This window comes from Pleurodeles waltl, chromosome 7 (genome assembly GCF_031143425.1).
Source record: "Pleurodeles waltl isolate 20211129_DDA chromosome 7, aPleWal1.hap1.20221129, whole genome shotgun sequence".
NCBI classification, from domain to species: domain Eukaryota; kingdom Metazoa; phylum Chordata; class Amphibia; order Caudata; family Salamandridae; genus Pleurodeles; species Pleurodeles waltl.
In genome coordinates this window covers 4,846,146-4,869,783 of record NC_090446.1, presented here as the reverse complement: position 1 = coordinate 4,869,783, position 23,638 = coordinate 4,846,146, and the positions used below count along the sequence as shown (strand labels likewise).

Genomic DNA, 23,638 nt, shown 5'->3' with positions numbered 1-23,638 from the left:
TTTGGTATCAAACTTCTCAGAATAATAAACCCACACTGATGCCAGTGTTGGATTTATTAAAAAATGCACACAGAGGGCATCTTAGAGATGCCCCCTGATTTTTACCCAATTGTTCAGTACAGGACTGACTGGTCTCTGCCAGCCTGCCGCTGAGAGACGAGTTTCTGACCCCATGTGGTGAGGCCCTTTGTGCTCTCTGGGGACAGAAACAAAAGCCTGCTCTGGGTGGAGGTGCTTCACACCTCCCCCCTGCAGGAACTGTAACACCTAGCAGTGAGCCTCAAAGGCTCAGGCTTCGTGTTACAATGCCCCAGGGCACTCCAGCAAGTGGAGATGCCCGCCCCCTGGACCCAGCCCCCACTTTTGGCGGCAAGTCCAGGAGAGATAATGAGAAAAACAAGGAGGAGTCACTGGCCAGTCAGGACAGCCCCTAAGGTGTCCTGAGCTGAGGTGACTCTGACTTTTAGAAATCCTCCATCTTGTAGAAGGAGGATTCCCCCAATAGGATTAGGGATGTGACCCCCTCCCCTTGGGAGGAGGCACAAAGAGGGTGTACCCACCCTCAGGGCTAGTAGCCATTGGCTACTAACCCCCCAGACCTAAACACGCCCTTAAATTTAGTATTTAAGGGCTCTCCCTGAACCTAGAAACTAGATTCCTGCAACAACGAGAAGAAGGACTGCCTAGCTGAAAACCCCTGCAGAGGAAGACCAGAAGACAACAACTGCCTTGGCTCCAGAAACTCACCGGCCTGTCTCCTGCCTTCCAAAGAACTCTGCTCCAGCGACGCCTTCCAAAGGGACCAGCGACCTCTGAATCCTCTGAGGACTGCCCTGCTTCGACGACGACAAGAAACTCCTGAGGACAGCGGACCTGCTCCAAAAAGACTGCAACTTTATCCAAAGGAGCAGCTTTAAAGAACCCTGCAATCTCCCCGCAAGAAGCGTGAGACTTGCAACACTGCACCCGGCGACCCCGACTCGGCTGGTGGAGAACCAACACCTCAGGGAGGACCCCCGGACTACTCTACGACTGAGTACCAAAACCTGTCCCCCCTGAGCCCCCACAGCGCCGCCTGCAGAGGGAATACCGAGGCTTCCCCTGACCGCGACTCTCTGAAACCTAAGTCCCGACGCCTGGAAAAGACCCTGCACCCGCAGCCCCCAGGACCTGAAGGACCGGACTTTCACTGCAGAAGTGACCCCCAGGAGTCCCTCTCCCTTGCCCAAGTGGAGGTTTCCCCGAGGAAGCCCCCCCTTGCCTGCCTGCAGCGCTGAAGAGATCCCTTGATCTCTCATTGACTTCCATTGCGAACCAGACGCTTGTTCTAACACTGCACCCGGCCGCCCCCGCGCCGCTAAGGGTGAAATTTCTGTGTGGGCTTGTGTCCCCCCCGGTGCCCTACAAAACCCCCCTGGTCTGCCCCCCGAAGACGCGGGTACTTACCTGCTGGCAGACTGGAACCAGGGCACCCCCTTCTCTCCATTGGAGCCTATGCGTTTTGGGCACCACTTTGAACTCTGCACCTGACCGGCCCTGAGCTGCTGGTGTGGTAACTTTGGGGTTGCTCTGAACCCCCAACGGTGGGCTACCTTGGACCAAGAACTGAACCCTGTAAGTGTCTTACTTACCTGGTAAAACTAACAAAAACTTACCTCCCCCAGGAACTGTGAAAATTGCACTAAGTGTCCACTTTTGAAATAGCTATTTGTGAATAACTTGAAAAGTATCCATGCAATTGAAATGATTCAAAGTTCCTAATGTACTTACCTGCAATACCTTTCAAACAAGATATTACATGTTAAATTTGAACCTGTGGTTCTTAAAATAAACTAAGAAAATATATTTTTCTATAACAAAACCTATTGGCTGGATTTGTCTCTGAGTGTGTGTACCTCATTTATTGTCTATGTGTATGTACAACAAATGCTTAACACTACTCCTTGGATAAGCCTACTGCTCGACCACACTACCACAAAATAGAGCATTAGTATTATCTCTTTTTACCACTATTTTACCTCTAAGAGGAACCCTTGGACTCTGTGCATGCTATTCCTTACTTTGAAATAGCACATACAGAGCCAACTTCCTACAGCTGGGGACAAACAAAAATCGCCCATTTAAATGAATAAATAAATCAAAAAAATCAAACCATTGTTGGCAAACTAATTACTTAGCTCCCTCATTTCTTTAGTATATTTATGGCAATTAAAGTTTGTTGTTGGCATTGTATAAATCTCATATATATTGCTCAGTTCCATCTGCTTCCCCTGGGCTCAGAGTTAACAGCCATAATCAAAATTCCCTCATCGTCTAAGAGATTGTGTAGTCCATCTTAGGCCTTGTTTTAATAGAGTTCAAGCCACAACATTGTGTGCGTGCAGGTAAACCAACATTAAAACGTGTTACGCTTTTAACTTGCCTTAGAAGGGCCACACTGATCTGTGCCAACCTACTATCGATGGTAAATGCAGGAGTATACTTTGTGTCGTTTCACAGCATGGTTGATACAAGAGTCATTAATTCCGCCACCTCTCCACTCCCAAAGGGTCTACAATTCACCATCTGAAACCCTCTATGCGAAGTGCCATGAAGCCTTTCACGGTGGCTGTGTCTCCCTCGCAACCAGGTTTCTTGTGACAAAATGTAAGTAACGGTCACACAGAGGTTACATACGTCCATCTTCATTTATTCCAACATAAATGTGTATATTACAACTAAGGATCCTCAGGTTCCTCATATTATTCCACATTCTGTAAAGGGGAAATAGAGTGTCAGAGAGGACAGCAAATGGATTATAATCGCAAATATTCTGGGCTTTAGCCCTCGTCCAAGTTTCATCAGTAACAGCAAAACAAAAGATGTTTCTACTCATATTCCAATGCATGTTGGGCTGATAATACTGTGCTACCTGTCCAGCTATTTCACGCGTATCAACCTGACCAAACAAGACCCCCCCGAGCCGTTGGCTGTTCAGACGCGAGTTACATCTTTGGATGCTACGATTAACAGACATACAGACCTCAAATTCAGGTTTAATTTGAAGACTAAATTGATTGATTTGATGATTTAAGTTTCATTATTCTTACTAACAAGGCAAGAAGAAAAACTTGTGAATTCTTTCCCATTCAATGATTCAATACACCGCACTGTGCTGATATCATCCTAACTGATATCAGAAAGCTATGAGGTTTGTTTGAAGAACTTGAGAATCTTAGATCTATTAAAGGGTGGAAGCTTTTCAGCTTTTTTCCCTTTCCTATAATTCATCAACAAAATATATCCAGATGTTTGACACTGTCGAGCTCGACGGCCTCGGTGTTTGAAGTAGATTTTTTTTGTCTGGCCCCTTGTATTATGTTTGGCAGTTTTTTTATGGGTCTATTATCCACTTAAAAACAATATTACCATCACGCTTGACATTTTTCTCTTAAGTACAGGAATTACTTTTGTTCTTAAGTTTTTTGTTGATGGTGAGGCTTGGCTACGTCTTAACAACACACGAGTTAACCTTTTCTGGGCACTATACCTATGAAGATTGTGGTTCGAAGAAACATTTAGGGCACTATCATTAAGTAGACCTTTTGACCAACATTGGGCTCGGTGAAATAAATTCAGATGGCAAAATGTTTGAGTTTGGCGCTGGCTCCTTCTCCTGCAATACAAACAGCATCTTTAGCGTTTTTCGACGTTTCCGTGAGCTCCGATAGATATCTCTTTTCTGCTCTATGCTAGATTATTTTTTCTCTGACTCTTTTGCTTGTGGGGCTTACTGGACAAATTAGGTTTTGTAAACATACATTAACTTTCTAAAGTTCAACTGTATTAGCTCTTAATTTTCTAGATCGATTTGATTTGTATTAACCACAACCAACGCCCCCACTATGCCCTTCAGTGTACCCTGCATTAACATAAAAGAACACTGACTAATGAAGATGTGAAGATAAACTCCACAGAACAAAATAAAATAATGGACGGAGTGTTGATAGCCAGATCTGTGACTGGGGGTGAGTGTTTGAAACGTTTCAGCACTCCTTTCATCCTTTTGTGTTGCTAAAGTTGGGGTAAGTGGGAAGGGTATGCCCAGACGTGGGTCCCATGCTCACTGTGCCACTGGATTCACTGGTGAGATGTGACGAGTTTCTATTTTGAGGTGCTATCAGATTTCCTTTATTCAAGCCGCTCCTTCCCCAACGAATAGACTTGTGAAGCTACCATTGTGGACACATGCTCTGCTCTTGGGCTTACACAAATTTACGATAATCAAGTTCACATTGCCACAATTGTGAAGGAGATATTTAAGGTTTCAAACCAGCAGTTTTTGAAATACTCATAGAAATATAAGAAAATTTGTGAAATCTTTATGTCGTAAGGCATAGTTTTATTTTCCCAAGATGGACTTTGGCTCGGAGAGTTTGATTTCTGGCATCCCCTTCCAAGAGCTGTGTTGAAAATCTTTGAGCATTCCATAAATCCACAAACAAAAGTCAGATTGTATCCCGAGCTCTTGAAGAACAGACAGATCCACTGACTTGCTGAAACGGTGAAGGCAGCTCCTTTACTCATTTCAATGGACTTTAGAAACTACAAGCACACTCAGTTGTTAGTTCCAAAGAGTTTATTTCTTGAGCTCACTCTTCTGTTGCACAGCAACCACAAGGAACCGAAATCAAGGGGTTTGATCAAACTAGGCAATTTTTACAACTTAGATTAAATTGGTCAAAATACAACAAATATGGTCAGATCTCTTCAACTAGCAGTAGAAAAGGGATTTTTTGGTATTATGATGTTACTGAGTTCCTGGATGTCCTTTGTCTGCAAGGCTGCACGTAGCGTGTGATAAAAATGCCAAAACATGGCCCAAAGAAGGTGTAAAAGTAATGAATTAATTTACATTTAACGTTTTTATGCATTGTTAAAATAAAAGCCATGTGTTCACAAATCCACGCTGTCTTTCTTCTTAGTGATGCAGATCTCCACTTACAGCTAAAAAATAAAAATAAATGTTTTCTGCATCTTACATGGTTAATATGAACATTCCATATAATTTCTCTTCAATAAATGTACACAATAAAACATTTACCCAAGTCTGTAGCGGAAGTTCTGCTTAATACCTCCCTCAATACACATACGGCTTGCAAAATAGACTTTTTTTCTTTTTTTTTTTAATATGACGCATGTCATAATTCATCCAACTGCAGGAACTAGCTTTCCTAGTAAATGGGAATTACATGCATCCAATAACATCATGCTGGTTTCCTTTAAGACTCATCACATCTTCTCTTGATAGAATACCGTCTCCGCAGTTTGCATCCATGCACACCACAAGAAGACCCACATAACGGACAATCATTTCCTTCTGTGAAAGAAGCATCTCAAGTACGTGGCCGAAGGAAGACCCGGCTACATCAGTCTGCGGCTCATCTACGGCCCTCAGAGCCTGTGACTGGCTGAGGCTTTCCTTAACTAACAACGACACTGATCTGTGGCTGGTCGCAGCCATCCTGCACTGAAAAACAACATTTGGCATTTGGTGATTGGTCTTCTAGTATGTGTATTTTGGCTGCCTTTCTACTGTACCAAACAGATAATAACCTTCCTGACTCCGTGAGAGGGAATGCAGTCTGCAGGCAGAGTGGCCCTGCTGGAAGATGGAGAAAGAGACCTAAAGACACCCAATGTAGGAGTTATCTGCGACAAGATGTACACACCTAACATGGATCATTAGGTGCTGAAATGTTCACAGGCATGAGATAGGCCACATAAAACTGGTAAACTGCCAAGGGTAAAAAGGGTATTAAAAAAAACAAAACAAAAAAAAAACACAAACAGGTTCTGGCCTCCTTTTCAGAAAAAGCCCAGATTCTACAGCCCAACTGCCAGCACAAGGCACAACGGCATATGGAAGAGGCAGTCCCCTTTATGGGAGATTTCCAGCTTTCCAGTTTTATCTGCTTCTCTGGCTGCATCCTCCTTCAATTTTTTTTTTTTTTATTATTTTTTTTTTTAACCCTAGCCAGCAGAGGTTTGTGCCACAAAGTTCTTTTTGCTGTTTATCCTTTTAATGGGAAAACAAAACAGAAAAATGCTTTCAAAACACAGCCTATGACAGGCTTTTTAGTACATTCCAGATTGTCCCCATTTTAAGGGGTACTTGCGACTGACCCCATGCTTTACACTCCGACAATCCCTTTCTTTTACCCATGGATTAAGAGGGAAAAGGGAATCAGGCACTCTTAGGTACTCAGTTTCTATGCTCTGGAATAGCCTCTTCTTGGAAGTTACAAAGAGGGAGGCAGAGATCTGCTGATGCATGCTAGAAGGAACACAAGGGGGCAGAGACCGGACAAGCAGACAGAGCACCCTAGACTCACAGCCAGTCGGTGCTGCCCTTTGCAGGGGAGAAGGCAGTCTGAGAAACAGACAAGAGCCACACTCTACAAGATGGGAGGAGACAGAGCAAGGGAGGACCAGAAGCTAGTCAGTGGTGCCTTCTGCATGCTGGAGAGACGATACCAGATTTATGAGGGGGAGCAGAGGCCAGACCAGCTCCTTGTTTAGAGGAATGAACGGAAGGGGATGGGGGTCTTGTGTGCAGGAAACGTTCCCTACGCACAGTGTGAAAAATCAATAGTGCCCTGGCGGGAGAGTAGAGAATGTGTCAGCGCTATTCTATATATTATGTGAGGAAGGTACTGAACACTGAGCTGCCTTCATGGTAATAGACAAAGGGTTGGGAAACCAGGGCTTCATGATAAAGAAAGGATTCAGAAATGGTGGACAAATCTGGGGAATCAGGGCTGCGCCTTCAGTAATGACAGACAAAGGGCTGCGTCAGGGCTGCGCCTTCAGTAATAACAAAGGGCTGGAATCAGGGCTGCGCCTTCAGTAATGACAGACAAAGGGCTGTAGTCAGGGCTGCGCCTTCAGTAATAACAAAGGGCTGGAGTCAGAGCTGGGCCTTCAGTAATAACAAAGGGCTGCAGTCAGGGCTGCGCCTTCAGTAATGAGAGACAAAGGTCTGGAGTCAGGACATCGCCTTCAGTAATGACAAAGGGCTGGAGTCAGGGCTGCACCTTCAGTAATGACAGACAAAGGGCTGCAGTCAGGGCTGCGCCTTCAGTAATGACAAAGGGCTAGAGTCAGGGCTGCGCCTTCAGTAATGACAAAGGGCTAGAGTCAGGGCTGCGCCTTCAGTAATGACAGACAAAGGGCTGGAGTCAGGGCTGCGCCTTCAGTAATGACAGACAAAGGGCTGGAGTCAGGGCTGCGCCTTCAATAATATACAGAGGTTGGGAAGGCACAATTGCACCTTCAGTACTGACAGACACATGTCTGAGGAGGCACAGCTACACCTTCAGTATGGGAAAGGAGAAGCAGGGCTGCAACTTCAGTAATGACAAGGAAAGACACAGATTGTCAGGGCTCCGTTACCTATCGGTTGTATTCTCTGTAATATTTTGCTTTCTCAGCCTCTATGATAAGCATACGCAGCGCTGCTTCCGCAGAATCCTCTTTCGCCTTGTTTCTGCTGTGAGCGCAGGCAGCCGGAAACCAGCGAGAGCCCACCTTCGTTTGGAAGACATACCTGGAAAGGAAGGAGAATAAAGTAGAAAAAGTCAGACGCTCAAAGAGTGGTTTAGTTTAAGGGCCGTGGCACTGTTAGATCCACTGGAGCTGGAGACAACACACAAAACTCGGCGTAGGAAGTCCCCAGCCCGCCATGTATTGAATGCCGAGAGAATCTTCAGCGAGGCTGACAACTCACGTCGCTGTGTTTCTTTACAAAACTATTTATTCCACATAATATAAGGAACCTATACCAAATATATACCTACAAATGAATGAATTCTGCATACCCTGTTACATGGTGATAAAAACACATACTCACTCAAAATTAACCAAAGATTACAAAAACAAACAATCCAAAAAAACAAAGACACATGTTTTTAAAACCATGTGCATTGTACCAAAATAGCCAGTCGGATCCCAAACACAGAACCATCATTCACCCATAAAGATTCTCTAAGGTCAGTTAATTTAGTTCAAAGGTGCAGTACCATCTCTTCTTTCATTCACAATACGTCTGTTCAAATGAATGTCTTGAATAATCCTCATTTGAAAATTCCTCCACCAAGGATGACAACACTGGACAATACATGGTGCATCTGGCATGCTACCATCAGCGGCTGCTTTTCTGCATCGTACCACTTCAAGTTAGGACCTTTAGTTTGGTATCTACAAGAGGAAGCCCCTGATCACTAAGGTGCCGACCCATGAACCTCTGGCACGGTTCACAACACAGACATCTGCGCCATCCCGGGTACAATTTTTAGGGCTGGGACGACCCTCGAAGTCAGCACACAGAGAGCCATATTTAGAGTTAGGCGGACTACATACTCTGTCACAAATGTGGTGCTGTCCATTACAGTCAGTGGCACTTGTAATTTGGTGGACAGGATATTAGTTGTATTTTCATGGAGTTTCCCAACTGACAAACTCAAAATAACACCCATATTTTGTGTGGCAAGAAAAAAGGTTCAAACCTGATTCCAGTACTAGCCCCTGGCCCTCCAGAGGACAAGAATCACTTGAAAAGAGATTTTTTTTTTTGTTAACACATTTTGTTATTTTCACGTGCGATACATCAGGCTTTAACAGTACTTTGCTTACACCTCAAACACAATAGTGATGCAGACTTATATAATGATAATCATAACTGGAATACTCCCCAGCCCCCCCCACACTTCTCACCATAAGGTTCCCCCCCTCTGTCCTGTAGTGGTTTGACAATAATTGGCGTTTCAGTCCTGCACGCTCCTCTTTCCGTGAACCCCTGTATATCTTTGCTGTGTTGTCCTGGCTCTCACTTCTCCTTCCTTCACAATATATCCCGGACCGTGGTGTCCCTCAAGTTCTGAGTTGGCCTATCCCGTCTCTCATGCCCCCATATCTTCTCATATTTCTTTTCTTTGCCCCTATCTCTGTATATTTCCCTTTCAAGTATTCGGCATCTACCCATGCCCTCCCACCACTCATTATGACCTGGTGCCGTCCCTGAACCCCACCTTCTGGCTATGTCCCTTTTTCCGATCATACAGCCTAGATTGATAAGCAGTTCTTTTTTTTTTTTTTTTTTTTTTTAATACCTCGTGGGGTCGGTTTGGCCCCAAACCCCCAGAATCACTGCCTCAGGTGTCATTTCTATTATTAGTCCCCGTTGCGTGTTCCAGGGTCTTCCCTGCGCCCTCCCAGAATCTAGCGATCCAGAGGGCAACTCCATAATGTGTGGTAGAATGTGCCCATGTCCCCACATCCCCGCAGACACTCAGCGTTTGTCGCCCTCCCTATCCTATAAAGCAAGGATCTCGTATAGTATACACTGTGTAGTAGATTATTAGTTTGAGCGATGCTGAAATGGCTACTTCGACTAGGAACACAAGCGCCTCTGCCCAGCCTGCCTCTTCCAACCCCTTACAGTCTCTTTTCCATCTCTCCCATGAATTGGATAGTGAGGGCTGTGTGTTTGTCATAATTGCGCCACAGGTCTGTGATATTAGTTTCCTTTGTATCTCGCCCTCCAGAAGTCTCACTTCCTATGGGGCAGCTTCTTGTGTTTCCTCTTCTGCGGGGATACTAGGTTTCAGGGATGCCTGTAGGCGGGCATAGTGTAACCATTCTGTGTCCGACATTTGATATTCTGTTTTGAGGTGTGAAAAAGGTGCCACCCCATTTGCGTCCCATATGTCAGCTAGATATGTTATCCCAATTTTGTCCCAGCCTCTATAGCCCGTTAAGGTGTTTATCTTAGGTGATCTGAACCCTTCCCACAGAGGTGTCCTTGGGGTCAAACGTATGGCCCATCCCATTTCTCTAGTGAGTCTTTTCCATATTTGCAGAACTGTCTTTGCTGCTGGGCTAAATGCACAATTCAATTTACCTCCGTATAGCCAATGCATGTAACTATTTTTGTGCATCAGCTCCCTAGCTCCTCGAAGCGCTGGGTCGTCTCGAGGACCAAAAGCCCAGTGATTTACTATGCTTAGTTGTGCTGCTTCATAATACTTCTGGATATTTGGCAGGGCTATCCCCCCTCATATTTCAACCTTTGTAGTGTGTGCAATTTAATTCTTGGCTGCCCCCTGACCATGGTAGAGTGCGTACTAGAGAATCCACTTTGTGAAAAAATGTGTCTAGGATTGGGTAGGGGGAACTGTGTAGAATAAAGAGGGAGCAGGGTAAAGCCACCATCTTAAGAAGTGCTGCCCTACCCATCAATGAGATCAGGAGGGATTCGCCAATGTCGGACTTCTATTTTGAACCTTTGCAGCAGTGGGTGAAAATTGGTATCATAGTGGAGGTGGGGTCTGCCTGAGACCCAGATGCCTAGGTATTTGAACTTCTCTTGCTCTACACTAAGCGGCAGTGTCATTTCAGTCTGTCTCCCATGTGTCCACCGGGGATAGCAGCGATTTACCCCAGTTTAATCTGAATCCTGATACCTCCCCAAAGGCCCAAAAGATCTCTCCCAGGTGGCCTAGTGAGGAGGGCGTCGGAGTCAAATACAGTATGATGCGGTCTGCATACATGAGATCCACTCTTCCTCGCTATTAGTAGTGGGCCATCCTCTGATTGATGGATCATTCTTATCCAATCGGCCAAGCATTCAATCACCGGTGCAAAAAGAATCGGCGTCAAGGGGCATCCCAGCCTGCTCCCTCTATGGAGGCTAAACTCTGGTGAGGTGTATCCGTTTACTCTCATTTTCGCGGTGGGCCTATTATATAGTAGCTCAATCCATCTCCCGAATTTCGGACCGAATCTCATTTTAGTCAGTATGCCAAACATGTATCTCTATTCTACCGAATCAAAGGCCTTATTGGCATCTAGGGAGAGAATGGCTCTCCCTTTGGACAAATTTGTTATCAAAGCCAGATTATTATGAAGCATTCGGAGAATCAAGGCAGTATAGCGGCTGGGTATAAACCCTGTTTGATCTGGGTGGACCAGGCTCCTAATCACTTTTCTCAGTCTGATCGCCAATGTCTTTGCCAGTATTTTAGCATCCACATTTAACAATGGGATCGGGCGATAGTAGTCTCCACGGTCTCTGGGCTTATTTGGCTTTGGTAGAAGGATAATCGTCGCTGTTCTCATGTCAAGAGGGAGTTCTCCTATTTCCAAGGCTTGTTTTAAGGCAGCATGCAAATGTGGCATCAGCCCCTTACCAAGCCTCTGAAAAAACTTGAAGGGGAACCCACTGGGCCCTGGGGATTTCCCTCTTTGTAACTGCCCCATCATTTCTTCCTCTAACCTCTTCCTCTATTTCCGCAATTGGCCGTGGTGATAAATGGGGCAGTCAGCTATAAAGCTATCTATTTCTGCTTCTGAGGTAGTCACACAGGATTTGTAAAAATCCTCCATTTGGGCTGCCAGTTCTCCCATAACCTCCTTGGGGTCCCTTATTAGCTCCCCTTGAACTGTCCGAATTTCTCTAATATGGGAATCACTTCATTCCTTCTTGCTCAGCCATGCTAGTAATTTACCTGCTTTATTCCCAGCCTCATATAGAAGTTTACTTTTTAATAGGTATTGTTGTTGTACTTCATCGCAGGTCACTATATTGTATTCCTCCTTTTTTGTATCATCTCCCTGTACTGGTTGTGTTGCTTATCTCTGCTCCAATATTATAAGTTCACTTTCTAGTATTAGTAATCTTTTCTGTCTTTGCTGTCTTTCCCTACCTCTTCCGCTATGATCACCCCTCTGATAGTAGCTTTGGAGGCTTCCCACAGGGTCACTGGACTTTGCACCGACCCCTCGTTTTCAGTGAAGTATTGCTGTGTTTCATGGCCTAGGTCTTCAACCACTTTTGCGTTTTGTAGTCACCATGTTTGCATCCACCACCCACTCCCTGGTGTTCATGGTCCCAGAGATAAAGCCATCTGCAACTGGGCATGATCACTAACCCCCCTAGCCAAATACTCCGCCTCTGATTTTCGGCAGCAGATCTGCAGTGAGAAATAAATAATCTATTCTGGAGTGAGTGTCGTGGGTCGGCTGAATAGTAGGAGTACCCTTTTTGCTGTTAGTGGAGGAATCTCCACACATCACTCAGGCCCGTTGCATGCGAGAACTCCTCCCGTTTTTCCATGGTTGGGCGTTTTTTCTCTGACTTATTCGCCCTATCTACTCCAGTATCCATCACGGAATTGAAATTGCCTCCCATTAGTCTTGATGCAGGTGGCGAGGTCGGACGTATGGTGCCAATGTTTTGGAGAACCTCGCCCTGTAGTCCTGGGGTTAAGTATACATTGACTAACAATATAGGTATGTTTACGTACTTCCCTAGTATTGCTACGTAACAGCCGTATGGATCCACCCAGGTGCGGGCGATGTGAAATGGCCCCCTGAATCCAGGCGTAAACTGCGTATGTCCCACCATCTTGTATTTCCCCCTTTCCATGGCGTTATGTGTGCATCCATGAGGTGGGTTTCTTGCAGGAATATTATATCTGACTTCTATCCAGAGAGAGCTTTGTGTACCAGGCCCGCGTAAGCATATTCCCTAACCCATTCACGGTCCATGTGAGGGAGGACACTTTCTCGTTGTTCATGGTTATAGTTTCAGCAAGAATAGTCTGTCCTTGTCTAAAGGATTGTCCCCCCCTTAAACCCCTAATGACCTTTGTACCGATGTCCAATGTCCTATCACCCCTTTGATTGAACTGAAATATTAACCATACCCCCAAACTCCCCCCCTCCCCCCCCCCACACCTTACCGTGCTGTGATTGTAAAACTAACCAGCCCCCAATTCACGGCATGTGTTAGCCCAAACCCCCAAAAGGGGACGAAATGAGGAGATCTTTGGCTCAGATTCTGATGCCTCAGACAGGCCCAACAGAGATTATTTGTGCACAGAGTGGTGATTTGGAGGCTGATAACGGCCTTTCTCCACATCAACTAGATGCTGGCCTTTACCTAGTCCCACAAACCAAAAGCAGTCTCAACCCATCTCCAGAGAGCAACATTCATTCTCCTTCTGGTACTCCTTCTGAGTAGGTCTGTGGTACGGAAAACAGTAGAACATATGGAACTGGCACCACATTCCAAGGAACCTAGCAGGGAGTCCTTTTCTTTGAGGTCCTGGGGCAGTCTGTGTCTGGAAGGGTTTATTTTTTAATTTTTTAGAAGCAATGGAAGAGATTGATACCAATCAAGATCCAATGCAAAAAAGGCCTTAGCATACAATATTTAAAGAACAAGAAAAACAAGCATTTCCAATGCAACGGGTCTCGCATGTTAGAGTTAGAGCTATTAGCGTTGTAAAGCAAAAAAAATATCCAAACCCGCAGCAGGTGGGCTAAACACCGGAAAAGGCATGACGTATGCATGCCTTTCACAAATGAAAGCAAGCGGATATTAAAAGGCAAGCCCACAAACCAATGTGAGTGACTGACGTGGAATGGGCATGGTTTCAAGCCCAAAGAGAGATTACAGAATGGATGGGGCACTTTGTGCTCACCCATAAAAAAGGACATGGAAACCAAGATTGGTAAAATTTCCCCCAAACATTAAAGAATCTTTTATACAGGTATATGTTGTACACCAGTTCTTTAAAAATGAAATGAAAACAAGTACTTATGAGGTCCATTTAGTAGCATCTGCTGAATACACATACAGCCGTTGGTGCACAGACTGCAGGCGAGCCATCAGAACTGGCAGATATACCAAAGACTCCTCGATGCGGGATTAGAGTCCTTTGAGAATAAGCATTGTATTCAATTTTATACAGGATATATTTAAGTAGAAGAGGTTTCTCAAGAGGATTTAAAGTTAGTACACTGAGTAGTGACTGGCACCTGAGGCATACACCACCCTTACTAGTATGATCATACCATTTCAATATTTTATCAGGTTTAATATATAAAAATCAAATAATAGCCGGTGTTGATGTAGTCTACACTCGGACATGGTTGAGGTACTACGTATCCAGAGCAGACGCTCTGCAAATAAATATTGGTTGATCTCACAAGATAGCCAACAGGATCACTTTGTAGCCCACTGTACATTTCCCTCCTCCAATAGATTTCACAAAGTGAATAGAGTTTGAAAACTTTTGTAAGAGTCCGCATAACTAATAGCAACTTAATATCAGGAAGAGTTTGGGAGCTCACCTCCGACACACCAAGAAGGAAAACACGATTATGAAAATATATAAAAAACGGAATGTTGGGGAATCTCAAATTCTATAGGCACTTGTGTAAATGATTTGAGGATTCTATTATAGGATAACTGGTGTAAAAACTAAAGGTTTGGATTATACCATACAGAATGCCTAGAAACCTTAAATGAATCTGAAAGTCATGAATTATTCCAGACTGGGTATAACCACTTGGTTTCAGAATCCTACGCTACATGCAGATGTCACGCCAAATACAGCAAATACCTAGTACGACCTGAAACATAACCTTTATGAGCTGTCGAGAGGGGTCAGCACTGCCAAGTAAGATAAGGCAGGGAAGGAAACTGAAATCAACATCAATAAATATAGAAAGATTAGAGCCTGTTGCATTAGTTTTACCTAAAGGCCCAGTAGTACGCCTGGAAGTTAGGAAGCACTCAGCCCCCTTTAACCAGCGGCACCTGTAGAAACAAAGAGCATGAGGAGCGGTCATGAGAGACCAAATAAATGCCGTTACAGCAGCATCTAGGCTTTTCAAGAAACAATGAGCGGCTCAGAAAACAAATCACCTTTTGGAGAATCATCTTCACCATATCAAACAAATGTAAGAGGGACGTGATTCCACTTACTGAAAAGATGGGGTCGCTTCTTTGAGTACCAGTTCACAAGTAACAATCCTAAGCTCTTCACAGTTTTCATTGACCCGTACACCCAGATATTGGAATCAATGAGTGACTCTAGAATCTCGAAAAAAGAATATTAAAAAAAGGAGAGAACAGGAGTATAGGAAGCTGGCCTGTGTGGTGAGTACCTATGCTGTTATCACCTTATACCAAGTCCAGGTATCCCCTTATTAGTGAAGTGTAGGCAGCGTCTAGAAGCCAGGCTCTCTAGAGGTAGCTGTGGAGGAGCAGCCAAGGCTTATCTAGGAGACATGCAAAGGTCATGCAATACCACTGTAGTCACACAGCACCTACACACATGAAAGAAAACACGGTGTTACAAAAATAAAGGGGCTTTATTACAGTAACAGTACAAAAACACTAGTTAGGCAACCCTCCAATAGGCGGTAAGTAAACCCACCAAATAGGTACACTAGTGATCAGAAATAGGCATAAATAGTAATGGAAAACAGTGCAAAAGCAAATAGTGACCCTAGGGGGAGCCCAAAACATACTAAAAAAATGGAATGAGACTGCCGGGCACCCACCTAGGTAAGTGGAATCTATAGAGGGGAGCTAGGGGAAGTAGGAAACTCCAAAGGTAAGTACCACAGTGCCCCCCAGGGACCACAAAAAAAATGAATAAGTTACTGGATTTTCCCCAAGCCACTAAAAGGAAGGAAAATAAGGATAATGCAACACTCAGAAAAGTCTGCAAGAAACCAGCGAAGGATTCCTGAAGAGGAAGACCCGAAAAAGAAGGGGACCAAGTCCAGAAATCGCAGGAGTGTCCGGTGGTGGCAGAAGCCACTACCCAGCCGTCTGTAGTTGCAGGTGTTGTTCGACGGTAGGACGAAGACGGTCAGCAATGCAGCCCTGGAGTCATTGAAGAGTTCCTGGAGGATGCAGCCGAAGTCCCACACCAGATGAAAGATTGCAGGCTGTCTGTGGTGTGGAAAAGCCACCAACAAGCCTTGGCAATGGCAAGAGTTGCAGTAGAAGAAAAGTGGAGCTGCTGGGGACCAGAAAGGTCCAGGAGGACTCAACCAATGGAGGGGAGCAAAGAGGACACTCAGCAAGGCAGAGTGTCCACAGAAGAAAAGGAAGTCCCCCACAGGAGACCCACTAGACGAGGACCCAGGAGTCACAGAGGAGCCCATGCAGTACAACTGAAGGGTCCCACGCCGCACAGAGCTGTGCGTCGCACAGAGGAGTGCTTGGAGTGGGGGCTACACGGAGCCTGAAGATCCCTTGAAGGAGATTCCAACAAGCCTTGGTAGCTGCAAGAGATGCGGTGCACAGGGATACTGTCCTGCATGGGAAGGCAAGGGCTTACCTTCACCAAAGTTGGACAGCTGTCAGGGAGGACCAAGAGGACTACTCCAGACCACCACCTGTGATGCAGGATCCACGCAGCTCAGGATGAGAGGAGATCCACGCAGCCGGTCGTCGTCGCAGTTGGTGCCTGAAGATGCAGGGGAGTGACTCCTTCACTCCAAGGGATATTCCTTCCTCCTTCCTGTGCAGACTGAAGACTTGCCGTCCTCGGAGGATGCACAGCCGAGGAAATTTTGCAGAAGCTGGGAGGAGCTGTGTAAACAATGTTGCAAGCAGAGTGTTCATCTTGGATGCAGGATGTCGGTTTCTGGAGGGTCCGGTCGCAGTTCCAGTGGACAGAAGTCTAACTAGAGGTTGCAGTGGAGTCCTGCTGGAATCTTGCAAGCTGAATCTCAGGACCCACCCAAGAGGGAGATCTTAAATAGCCCTGAAAGGGGGAATTGGTCACCTAGCCAGGTGACCACCTAACATGAGGGGGCTCTGACGTCACCTGCCTGACCTGGCCACTCAGATGCTCCCAAAGGCCGCTGCCCACCTTGGATTCAAGATGGCAGAATCAACGGAGCCCCTGGAGGAGCTCTGGTCACCTCCCTGGGGTGGTGATGGACAGGGGAGTGGTCACTCCCCTTTCCATTGTCCAGTTTTGTGCCAGACCAGGGACTGGAAGTCCCTGAACCAGTGCAGTCTCGTTTATGCAAGGAGGGCACCGAATGTGCCCTTCAAAGTATACCAGTGGCTTGGTGAGGCTACCCTTCCCAAGCCATGCAACACTCATTTCCAAAGGGAGATCCTTTGTTCTGCCTTCCTCCGATTGAGCTAATCAAGCAGCAGGAGGGCAGAAACCTGTCTGAGGGGTGGCACAGCCTGGGCTGCCCGGATAACCCCAGAAGGCTGGTAGGAGCAATGCTGGGGGTCCTCTAAGGAGCCCTGAGAGTAGACGGAATCATACTTCCAATACTGGCAACAGTATTGGGGTATGGTTTCAACATGTTGGATACCTAACATGCTGAGGTTGGGTGTTACCATTATGTAGCTGGACATAGGTAGTGACCTATGTCCAGTACATGCGTAAAATGGCGTCCCCAAACTCATGAAGTCCATGAAAATGGAGCTGGAGTTTGTGGGGGCACCTCTGTTCATGCAGGGGTGCCCTCACACACAGGTGCCTGCACCCTGCCCTCGGGCTAGGAGGGCCTACAATAGGGATGACTTACAGTGACTTGGTGCAGTGACCTGCTGTGAAAGGGTGCATGCACCCTTTCACGCAGACTGCAATGGCAGGCCTGCAGATACACTTTGCATGGGCTCCCATGGGTGGCATAATACATGCTGCAGCCCATGGGGAAACCCCTGGTGCCCCAATGTCCTGGGTACCATATACTAGGGACTTACAAGGTGGCACCAATACGCCAAATGTGGTGTGTGTGTGTGGTGCAAGCAACCACATTTTAAGGGAGAGAGCACAGTCAATGGGGTCCTGGTTAGCAGGATCCCAGTGAACACAGTGGCAACAGGCACAAAGTGGGGGTAACCATGCCAGAAAGAGGGTACTTTCCTGCAATAACTTAGTGATGAGCCTGCTCCTCTGACACAGTGTGGCACGCTTGGTGCTTGTGTTGTATAAACTGCCACTGCGCTATATTCAGGCAGTGTAGCACTTCTGCTGGGATTATCCTGGAACGTGCCACGCACTGCCTGAGATGCAGCTTGGCTGACTGACCAACCTCAACCCTCCAAAGGATGAATAGCCTGCACTACACCAGACCAGCTGCCTGACTTCCTGGTACATCTTATCCAGGAATGGGGGTGGGGAGGTCGAGTTGTCCCAATAGATCTAGAAGAGGGTGCTCCACTATGCTCTCAGTAGTATAGGTAGGTACAGATAGAAGTGTAATAATAAACACAGAACCATGGTTGAACTGTTTATCTTTTTCACCATCTTTGTAATGCTGGTCACCATGCTTTCTCTTGTTTGCCTAATAATTGCAGCTCATGTTTTTTTATGCAAGAATAAGACTTTTGCAATAAACATTCTAAAATACATTTTCACATCTTTCTTGTATCTCATCTTGGGCATGTTGTGTGACAATGAAAGTGTAGATCTGTGTCTACGATTTCCTTGGGAACAGTCATGTTCGAGGCTGCGATACCCATCCGGTACCCTGGTGTGTTTAGGGGTTCAGACGGCGCACCGTGAGCGAGCTAGGAACCGGGTCAACACTTCAGAGGTTACATGTGGACTCAGTCCCTATACTCTGATCTTTATGTTGACCAGATACACAGTCTTACTTGATTTGATGGAACCATATAACACACTCATTGAGGGTGGTAAGTAACCAGTGGTGAAGATGGGCAGGGCGGTGGAGCGAACAGACAAGCGGGGGTTCGGTAAGCAAAAACGGCAAGGGGTAGGGTGGTGGTCAGGAAGCATGAACGGTTACTGAAGGAGAGTGAGAAAGGAACGGGGTGAAGGAAATATAATAGCGAGATAGCTATAAGACACATGCACTCTTGTAGAGTGCTTAAACAAAAATGAAAAAGTAGTGCCTGAAACATGGGCAGTGGAAGGATACAAGTAATGAGTCCATGCTCCAGGGGAGGGACAAACATAAGAAGAGCTGTAGCTGGCGAAGAAGCAAGCACCCAAAAGTGTCAATGAAGCCAGCCAATAGTAATCAATAGATGGGCATTAAGAACACTGTAAGCTATCAAACTTTCTTGCAATAGACAACGCAAGCGCTCTTAGGATATATATGAAAGCAAAGAAGCCAATTCATATTAAAAAAAAGTTACTAGTAGAAAATTATGGGGCTCACATTTTTTAAGGAAGAAGAAAGAAAATTAGGTATTTATTAAGCCCTAGATGAGCAACTGGTTTCTAGAGCGGAAATTGGAGTTTGACGATAGCCCATCATACTGACCTGCTTCAGCTTCTAGATTTGCACATAATCTGGGCTGGTCCCATTCAACAGAATTAGTTTATTCCAAAAATCTATTTACAGATGGTTGTGGCCTAAACAGACTCATCATCCAACACTGACATCTGTTCCTGGGAAACCAAGAGCACAATGCATAATGGAAACAGGTATTGGCAAAGCTAATAGGTTGCTCCTATAGGCAAGCTATTGGCTTTGGCAATCAGGTGGGGGTGGTGAACAGGAATGCAGGTGGATAACAGGACTAGTAAAAAAAAAAAAAATGTTATACAGCAGCTAGAACTGGCTCCTTCTTAGTATTTTTTTTGCTTTGGTCTGTCTGGAGCCTGTGGCATTAGAAGAAACGGACAGGTGTAGGAGGGGAGAGAAGTAGGCAGAGCCAGCTCCAAAAGATGCACTCTGTAGAATGGCTTAGTCTCGGTGCCAGCTCAACATCCTGTTGTTCTGGGTTAATCACTTCATCTTCCCGTACCTACATAAGTGAATGTGTCTTGTGTAACAGAACTGGTGCTCGTGTAAAGCCTTCCAATGCTATATAAAAACTCAGAGGCTTTTATGAAGCACGACGGGGCAAAGAACAGCAATGGGCGGAGCAACATGGAGGGAACATGTGGACACAGACAAGGTGAGGGTGGGAGGGCGCAGATGACAGAGCCAGCTACAAAAGATGCACTCTGTAGATTGTCTCAAGAAAACAATAACTCCCAAAAGCGCAGGCAGCGGAGGGACACAAGTACTTGGGGCACGCTCCAGGGGGCCGTCACATGCAAGAGGAGAGAAGTGCTGACAGCATAGATGAGCAGGTGGAACCAAGCAATCGAGAGTGGCGTTGACGCCCAACTGTAAGCAATGGGTGGTCTCCAAGCCCACTAACATGAAACAAAATGTCTCAAAAAGACAGTGCATGCGTGATCTACACAAGACCTAAAAACTGTGGTTCTATCAATCCACATCTCTATTTATGAAATGGCAGAATGTCCACGTTATCTGAATGGAGTAAGACCCCAGGACAGAGCCTCTTTACGGGACCCATTCGGTTGACTAACTGACTTTCCATCAAGGATATTCTTGCTACTACTCTTAGTCATTATAAAGGTCAATAACAATCCCAGGTGGGGAAGGAAAACAGATTTATAATCCTAATTTTCGGAAGTTTATGCTGGCTTTTGTTTCATCCAAGCACCAAAATCGTCTGTAATGGTGATGGAATATATATATATATTATACACATACATATATATATATACACACACACATACATATATATATATATATATATATATACACACACACACACACATATATATATACACACACACATATATATATATACACACACATATATATATATACACACACACATATATATATATATGGGAAATGTCACTTACCCAGTGTACATCTGTTCGTGGCATTAGTCGCTGCAGATTCACATGCTGTGCATTATCCTGCCATCTAGTGTTGGGCTCGGAGTGTTACAAGTTGTTTTCTTCGAAGAAGTCTTTTCGAGTCACGAGATCGAGGGACTCCTCCCATTTCGGCTCCATTGCGCATGGGCGTCGACTCCATCTTAGATTGTTTTCCCCGCAGAGGGTGAGGTAGGAGTTGTGTATTACAGTAATAGTGACCATGCAATGGAGTAAACATGTATGTACATAATGTAGTTTAAGGTGATATATTTACAAATTTACAAATGTTCAAGATCAACTTAGAAACGGCTACAGGCTCCCGGGGAGGTGGGTGGGCGCATGTGAATCTGCAGCGTCTCATGCCACGAACAGATGTACACTGGGTAAGTGACATTTTCCGTTCGATGGCATGTGTAGCTGCAGATACACATGCTGTGCATAGACTAGTAAGCAGTTATCTCCCCAAAAGCGGTGGTTCAGCCTGTAGGAGTGGAAGTTGTTTGAAACAAAGTTCGTAGTACAGCTTGACCTACTGGTGCTTGCTGTGTTGTTAACACATCCACGCAGTAATGCTTGGTAAACGTATGAGGCGTAGACCATGTGGCTGCCTTACATATCTCAGTCATTGGAATATTTCCTAGAAAGGCCATGGTAGCACCTTTCTTTCTAGTTGAGTGTGCCTTTGGTGTTATAGGCAGCTCTCTCTTTGCTTTAACATAACAGGTTTGAATGCACCTAACTATCCATCTAGCAATGCCTTGTTTGGAAATTGGATTTCCTGAATGAGGTTTTTGGAAAGCAACAAATAATTGTTTTGTTTTCCGAATTTGTTTGGTTCTGTCAATGTAGTACATTAACGCTCTTTTGATGTCGAACGTATGTAGTGCTCTTTCAGCTACAGAATCCGGCTGTGGAAAGAACACTGGTAGTTCTACTGTTTGATTCAAGTGGAACGGTGATATGACTTTTGGTAAGAATTTTGGATTTGTTTGAAGAACTACTTTATGCCTGTGTATTTGAATAAATGGTTCTTGAATGGTAAATGCTTGGATTTCACTTACTCTTCTTAGAGATGTGATGGCAATTAGAAATGCAACTTTCCATGTTAAATATTGCATTTCACATGAGTGCATGGGCACAAAAGGTGGCCCCATGAGTCGTGTTAAGACAATTTTGAGGTTCCATGAAGGAACTGGTGGTGTTCTTGGTGGTATAATTCTTCTTAGGCCTTCCATAAAGGCTTTAATGACTGGTATCCTAAACAATGAAGTTGAGTGGATAATTTGCAGGTAAGCTGAAATTGCGGTAAGATGTATCTTAATGGATGAAAAAGCTAGGTTTTGACTTTTGCAAATGTAGCAAGTAGCTTACGATGTCTTTGGCAGATGCATGTAAAGGCTGAATGTGATTATTATGGCAATAATAAACGAACCTTTTCCACTTATTTGCATAGCAATGTCTAGTGGTTGGTTTCCTAGCTTGTTTTATGACTTCCATACATTCTTGTGTAAGGTCTAAGTGTCCGAACTCCAAGACCTCAGGAGCCAAATTGCTAGATTCAGCGATGTTGGATTGGGGTGTCTGATCTGTTGATTGTGTTGAGTTAACAGATCTGGTCTGTTTGGTAGTTTGACATGAGGTACTACTGAGAGGTCTAGTAGTGTTGTGTACCAAGGTTGTCTTGCCCAAGTTGGTGCTATGAGTATGAGTTTGAGTTTGTTTTGACTCAACTTGTTTACTAGATATGGAAGGAGTGGGAGAGGGGGGAAAAGCGTATGCAAATATCCCTGACCAACTCATCCATAATGCATTGCCCAGAGACTGATCTTGTGGGTACCTGGATGCGAAGCTTTGGCATTTTGCGTTTTCTTTTGTTGCAAATAGGTCTATTTGTGGTGTCCCCCAATTTTGGAAGTACGTATGTAGTACTTGGGGGTGAATATCCCATTCGTGGATTTGTTGGTGATCCCGAGAGAGATTGTCTGCTAATTGATTCTGAATTTCTGGAATAAACTGTACTAATAGGCGAATGTGGTTGTGTATCGCCCAATGCCATATTTTCTGTGTCAGGAGACACAACTTTGTTGTGTGTGCGCCTCCCTGTTTGTTTAGGTAATACATCGTTGTCATGTTGTCTGTTTTGACAAGAATGTGTTTGTGGCTTATTACTGGTTGAAAAGCTTTTAACGCTAGAAATACTGCCAATAGTTCTAAGTGATTTATGTGAAACTGTTTTTGCCGAGTGTCCCATTGTCCCTGAATGCTGTGTTGATTGAGGTGTGCTCCCTAACCTATCATGGAGGCATCTGTTGTTATTACGTATTGAGGCACTGGGTCTTGAAAAGGCCGCCCTTGGTTTAAATTTATATTGTTCCACCATTGAAGCGAGGTGTATGTTTGGCGGTCTATCAACACTAGATCTAGAAGTTGACCCTGTGCCTGTGACCATTGTGATGCTAGGCACTGTTGTAAGGGTGCATGTGCAATCTGGCGTTTGGGACAATGGCTATGCATGAGGACATCATGCCTAGTAGTTTCAGTATTATTTTGACTTGTATCCTCTGGTTTGGATACATGACTTGTATTACATTGTGAAATGCCTGAACCCTTTGTGGACTTGGAGTGGCAATCGCTCTTGCTGTGTCGATTGTTGCCCCCAAGTATTGCGGTGTCTGACACGGCTGAAGGTGTGGCTTTGTGTAGTTGATTGAGAAACCTAGTTTGTGGAGGGTTTCTATGACGTACTTTGTGTGTGTGTTGTGAACACTGGTCTAGCGTGTTGGTTTTGATTAACCAATCGTCTAGGTACGGGAACACATGTATTTGCTGCCTTCTGATATGCGCAGCTACTACTGCCAGGCATTTTGTAAAGACTCGTGGCGCAGTAGTTATTCCGAATGGCAACACTTTGAATTGGTAATGTACCCTTTGGAATACAAATCTTAGGTACTTTCTGTGTGAAGGATGTATTGGTATATGGAAATATGCATCCTTGAGGTCTAGTGTTGTCATGTAGTCTTGTTTGAGCAGTGGGATTACGTCTTGTAATGTCACCATGTGAAAGTGGTCTGATTTGATGTAGGTATTTAATGTTCTTAGATCTAATA

General features: G+C 45.0%; 1 protein-coding gene across 1 annotated transcript in view; it reads right to left on the bottom strand.

Annotated features, from left to right (window-relative positions):
* Window positions 1-4,600: 4,600 nt before the first annotated feature.
* The window catches only part of LOC138303493 (double-stranded RNA-specific adenosine deaminase-like), a 90,852-nt gene continuing 71,814 nt past the window's right edge, over window positions 4,601-23,638 (bottom strand). Inside the window, exons 7-8 of the mRNA XM_069242671.1 lie at window positions 7,435-7,588; window positions 4,601-4,986 (exon numbers count right to left, since the gene is read on the bottom strand). Coding sequence (XP_069098772.1) covers window positions 7,435-7,588 — 154 coding nt within the window. The 3' untranslated portion in view covers window positions 4,601-4,986. The remainder of the gene's footprint in view (window positions 4,987-7,434; window positions 7,589-23,638) is intronic.